General features: G+C 39.8%; 1 protein-coding gene across 1 annotated transcript in view; it reads left to right on the plus strand.

The window, feature by feature from the left end:
• Nucleotides 1-6,031, plus strand: part of LOC104159338 (triple functional domain protein-like) — a gene marked incomplete at its 3' end in the record, with an annotated part of 112,206 nt that overhangs the window by 61,035 nt on the left and 45,140 nt on the right. The window contains 2 exon segments of the mRNA XM_009697220.1: nucleotides 3,914-4,109; nucleotides 4,723-4,889. Of these exon segments, the coding sequence (XP_009695522.1) occupies nucleotides 3,914-4,109; nucleotides 4,723-4,889 (363 nt within the window).

Genomic DNA, 6,031 nt, shown 5'->3' on the forward strand with positions numbered 1-6,031 from the left:
TTTGAAGGACTCTGTTGTGAACACCTGTTTTAACTAAAGGCAAGAAGGAACAAAATAATATACGAAAAGAGTCTCTTGCTAGGGTGATGAGTAGCTTAAGGAAGATGTGTATGGACCTAGCCAGTGGGAAGGTAACGCTGGTGGCAATGTATACAGCCTAAAATGTGTCTCTCGCATCTGTGTCTGTGCATTTTTGCCTGTCTGTAACTTAAATGCCTCAAGGCCTGTGTCAGGCCTCCACACAAAGCATACCACACACTTTTCAACTCACAGCTTTATCTCAACTCTATTTTTGGACCATACTTACAAGATGCCTCTTAAGTCATACAGCTGGAAAGGCAAGGATGCAAAGTGCTGGATCACAGAGACCTAACTCTTCTCCCTTTTCCATTGTCCATTTTTCTTTCTCCCCAGCACATAATATTTTCAAGGTCCTGGTTAGCACTCAGTTGGTACAAGGAATGCTAGTTAGACCCTTCTGAGAAGAGACCTGTGGTTCTTTATTTCTTTCCCACTCAGTGCGAAAGAGTCCGCATCCCTTCTGTGTTGTACCCTGCCTTGTTTCCTGTCAGTGTTACCTTTACATTTGCTAAAACCTAGGAATGTCAGGCAGCTCAGACTCTGCACTAGGAACTTCTTGAACACATGCTACGGTAAGTAGTTACCCTTTGTTTATGCTGGGTTGTCCATTTCCTGAGAGCGGTATTAATTTGCGATTCAGTTACTTTAGATGTCTATTAGTCGTTCATCTTTGTTCTGTTTGTTTAGTGCTAATTGTCCTGACAAAACTTTACAAACAAAACAGGAGCCTGCTCCCCCTAAAAGTGTTGCTTGTAAAGCAGAACTTCAGGGGAAGCACTGAAGAGTGTGGGCAGAGAGGGCTTAGTGCATGTTATTTTTGTTTTAGCTCTACCCTCAATGCATTTCAGATTTGCACAGTGGGTGCAATGGCTGAAATAGATCACCTTGTGCCACCTAATTAATACTGAAAAAATGTAAGGATTACTGACCTTTTTAGGAACCTCAGCTTTGTTGTTCACTGACTTATCTTTTGAATGAGCATGGGACCATGCTGGCATTATTTATTTGAGTCATGGGCTTCCTGGTCTTTTGAAGGGGACAGGGAATGTCTTGCTCTTGTACAGAGTGTTTCAGACTGCTTTAAACGATGTGTGGGGCCATGATCTTTGCCTTAAGGTTGCATGAAATAACATGGGAAAAAGTTACAATTCTTACTGTTGTTCATTGCAGTTCTTTGGAGGCAGTGTCACTGAAACTTCTGGCTGAGGTGACACAGTGCTGACTTCTTAAAACTACCTGTTCTTCGTATCGGGTACAGTGAATCTCCACATAGTCTAAGAGGACATAGTGACTACAATCTACTTAAACTATTCCATTGTTATAAAAATACTGACACTTCGCCACAGCAATGAGCAATGTCCTATTGTGAGCTTATGATGTTTGTTACTTTATTTCCACTCAACTTGCTAGTAAGAGAGGTAAGGTTTTGGCATCTGTTCTGAAGGGAGATGGACTGGCTTTGCCTTTAAAACAGTGGCATAAATGTGCCATGATAATTCTTAATCCACATTTAATGGTGTTTAGGAAGATAATGTTTTGACGGCAGAGTTTCACAGCCTTCTTTAATGCTCACATTTCTGAGTTTGACTAAGTCTAACTACAGTTACTTCTTAAGGGTAACTTATGAATGTTGTTAACTGAACTGGATGAAAATAAGATGGTAAATCTGATTTGTGAGAACTTCCGTTGGACAGTGGATGATTTGAAGAAACAAATGTTAGTAATGAACGAACACAGAGTTTTGAAGACAAGCTGGGAAGAGCAGGTCTGAGGTGCATGTCAGCAGAAAAGGGGGGTAGCTGGAAATAGGTGGTTTCTCAGGCTGGACTGTCAGGAAGGCTTGAAGTTTCTGAAATATTTCAGGTCAGTTTAAAAGGAAATGAAGAGCAGAGAGAGGTGATAGGACATGTTGGGCATGGACCAAGGAAAGGGGAAATAAAGGGAAGTTGGAAAGGATTTTGTGGGAGGGGAAGCCTGTGTGTGTGTTTAGAGGGGAAACCACTGATAGTGTGTAAATAGATTGTGTGTGTGATGTTTAGAGCACATGGAAAAGAGATTAAAGAAGCTTTAAGCAGTGGCTAAAAGCCTTGTCCTGTGTATCTTCCTGCATCCCTTGTCCATCAACTTTTCTGTTTTCAGTGTTACCCCTGAAACAGGAGCTTCTGCCTGTTTTCACTTTGGTAGAGCCACCTGATCAGGATTAGAGATTGCAAATAGCTACCCTAATTGTTTGGTACCTCCCATCGTGGCATGGTGCAAAACTTGAATACTTAGTGAATCAAGTAAAATTTTTGCAGAACATCTTTAAAACAGGAAGTAACTCACTGATGCCACAATTTTAGTAATAATTGCTTGATGCATACATTTTTTTATGGTGCCATGTGAGCAGAATGGAAACAAGCCTTCAAGAAAGGTTGTAGTTGAGTACAGAAAGTTATTTAGATGATTTAACTTTACTTTCTCCTCAATTCTGCCTTTTCTAGAAGGCTTATTTTCCTGGAATTTCTCTTGTAGTTTAACTGTCTCAGTAACTTCACAGCACTGATTAACCGCTTGGAAAGCATAGTGGCATATTCCTTTTGCTGATGACAAATGATTTCAGTTAAATATTTATGCAGTTGGCTACTTTGTTGCTAATACCCATTTAGTCGGATCCTCTTTTTGTTGTATCTTGCTGCATAAATACATGTTTTCTTGTCATTCAGCACCATTCACATCAGTTTGTCCTGCTCCTGAAATCCTAGAACTCTGGAGCTAAGCCATACTTGGTTCGTGATATCTATAATTTTGCTTTCCCACTGAACTGCAGTAGTTTGTGGAAAACCTCTGCTGAAAATTCTGAAAAAAAATTGATTGCAGGCTTGGGGGATAAGTGTGTCAGACTTGTTTGAAGTAACTGATACATCAAACCTGTGCCATAAGAACTCAACCCATTTTGCTCAATGAGGATTGTAAGCATTATCTGTTAGACTTAAAAACAGTTTTGTGTCCTAATTAAAAGGAATATTTTACATTTCAACCAAGTTTTGCAATATGATTTGGAAAATGCACTTGTGTGGACAGACAACAAGGACTTACTGTTGTAATACATGTGTAAAAGAAAAAAAAATAAAACAACTTCCTTAGCTACCCTTCTTTGGACATCTTATAATTGAGAGTAAAATCCAGAATTAAAGTTTAAACTGAAGTGTAGCTGAATGATTTCAGCAGACAAATTTCTCTCTGATCTTACAGTAATAGTGCAGTAAAATAATACTTTTTGATTTTGCTCCATTCACTAAGTGCCCTGCCTTTTGTGACAAGTAGTGCTTCTCAGTTGTCTGGCAAAAGTCAAAAGCGCTCACAAAGCCTGACGCTTCCTGCTCACAGAAGGGAAGAGCTGGCTTTTATGTAAAAGGGCTTGAGACTGGCATAATTGAAAGCTAAGCTGGCTCTTGATGTGTGAATTATTACTTAGTGCAGTCTGAAGAACTGAAAACATGTTTTAGATCAACATTTTCCTTTAAGAGTGGAGGTAAAAACATTTGAACTTCATCTGTTTCACAAGTGATGGGTTCATGAAGGAGTACCTTAAACAAGGAAAGGATACCCATAGTATTGCAACCACTGGTTGAAGGAGAGCTGTAGTGGTTCTCAGAGAGGTTCTTCTGGATTGTTTGCCAAAATTTAAAATCCATGCTAGAACAACCTATGTCTGAACCATGTCAAACCTGATCAGTGAAGTCAGTCAACAATGAGCAACTCAAGTTCCTGACCTCCGTGGTAAGTGAAACATTGGAAATATGTTGTGTAATGGGTATTTGAACATTGTCTTCCTCCTTTTTTCCCACAGATAATTTCAGACCTTGAGTCTTGGAATGATGAGCTCTCTCAGCAGATGAATGACTTTGACACTGAAGATCTTACAATAGCAGAACAGAGGCTCCAGCATCATGCGGACAAAGCCCTGACCATGAATAACTTGACCTTTGATGTCATCCACCAAGGGCAGGATCTGCTGCAGTATGTCAATGAAGTGCAGGCATCTGGTAAGATGGCTCCTTCATGCTATTCAGGCAGTGGCTTTATAAGAATTATCCAGTTGTCTGTCCATGGGATGTGTGAAAATAACAGATGTGGTGGTTAACTGTAAACTGGAGACGTGGACTTTTTTTTTTCCTTTGTACTCAAATCTTTTGATAGCATTCATGAGAATATACTGTTATTATGGCACATAATTTTTATCTAAGAGTTGGCAACACCTGAAGATGTTTAAGTTTTAAAGAAAGAGATTCCACTCAGAAGTCAGTAAAATTAGAGTAAATAGCAGGGAGTTAATTTTACAGTTAATCAGAGAGATGCAGTCAAGTCAAGATTTCCAACTTTCAAGTAATAAGTCTTCCTTTTTTGTTTCTTATACCCCTTTGCTTGATGGTTTTGACTGTATACAGTCACCTAGGGTAAATCTCAGGCTTCTTTTAAAAAAAAAAGTTAATATTGCATTTTTAAAGAGTGCAAAAACCTGTGCTTATTTAAGCAAATGCTCTGAGGATTAAGTTGAGCTTTGAGAAAGAACTGGAAAAATAATTGTAAAAGAGTCGAAATGGGCTATTTGTTTTCAGAAGACTTGGAAGTATTATCTAAATGACTGGCTGGTTACAGGTGTTGAGCTGCTTTGTGACAGAGATGTAGACATGGCAACTCGTGTCCAGGATCTGCTGGAGTTCCTCCACGAGAAGCAGCAGGAGCTGGACGTGGCCGCCGAGCAGCACCGCAAGCACTTGGAGCAGTGCGTGCAGCTGCGCCACCTGCAAGCCGAAGTCAAGCAGGTATGTGTGGGCTGTGCCCCCCGGGGGGTGTTGGACCCCAGAGCTATTCCATACCTCTTGGAGAGGTGTGTTCTCATAAACAGATGTGGAGAATTACTTTCTGCTATATAAAGCCTTGTGTTTGTAGGGAAGAGGAACTTTGAATTGAGCACCTAAGAAGCTTCGTCCTCTGTTAACGTTAAGGACGTTTTTTAATTTGCATCAACAGTCCGTGTTTCTACATGGATACAAGTCAAGTGTTTGAAGTGTACAGCAATTTGAACTAATGTTAAACCCGTACTTTTATCATCTCTATGGTGATTAATAAAAATGTTCAGTGATTGTCCCTGCACACTGGCCTAATACTTTTTGATATATCGCTTGAGACATCTCCAAAATACTGATAACATAGTATCAGCATGGTTTACTTTCTGGGAGAAGAAAAAAGTTGTTTTGCTTCTCCTGGCAATAAGGTGGCTAGTTTTGAGGTCCTTACCTGATAAACACTTAAACCTTTGGTGAATTTGACATACTGCTGGCAAAGCCACCGAAGTAGATGAAAGTTTAAAAACCAAACCGCTAGAAAGGTAAGAGTTTTTGATCTTGCTCGCACTTGGCAGCATCACAGAAGTCTACTACAGTCTGTTGTACTAGTATGTCCCTTAATGGCTTTTTCTGTTTGTCACAAGCTCTTACAAAAATTCATCTCCCTCATGGTGCTGTGACTGAGAACTCCCAAATTGTAAACTAATGTAGAAGGGATCCGGTTAGCATAGGAGAGGTGAATAGAAGGTTCCCAAAGTATTTCCAGGCAGTGGTTGGTTACTGTATAGTAGCAGAACCAAAGTTTATATGGTCTTGAATTAGAGGAATTCAAGGAACTGGTAGAGCCTGCTGTCAGTGCAATCTAGGCATTAATCAAATACATGACCTTCTAGTTCAAATCTTTGCATACTCTACTGAACTGTCCTGTATCTGTCTTAGCACTTGTTCATCTTTGTAAATGCAAATTACAAATGATTCCTTTCACATGAGTAATGGTTGAGATAAAGTTATTGCAGATGAGGATAGTTTCTGTACTCAGTTGCATGCCGTCTTGAGGATGAAGGAAAAGGGCGCACATTTGCAAAGGAAAGAAAAAAATGAAAAGAAAGAGGGTGAAT

The sequence above is a fragment of the Cariama cristata genome, unplaced genomic scaffold, assembly GCF_000690535.1.
Source record: "Cariama cristata isolate BGI_N322 unplaced genomic scaffold, ASM69053v1 scaffold233, whole genome shotgun sequence".
Classification (NCBI taxonomy): Eukaryota; Metazoa; Chordata; class Aves; order Cariamiformes; family Cariamidae; genus Cariama; species Cariama cristata.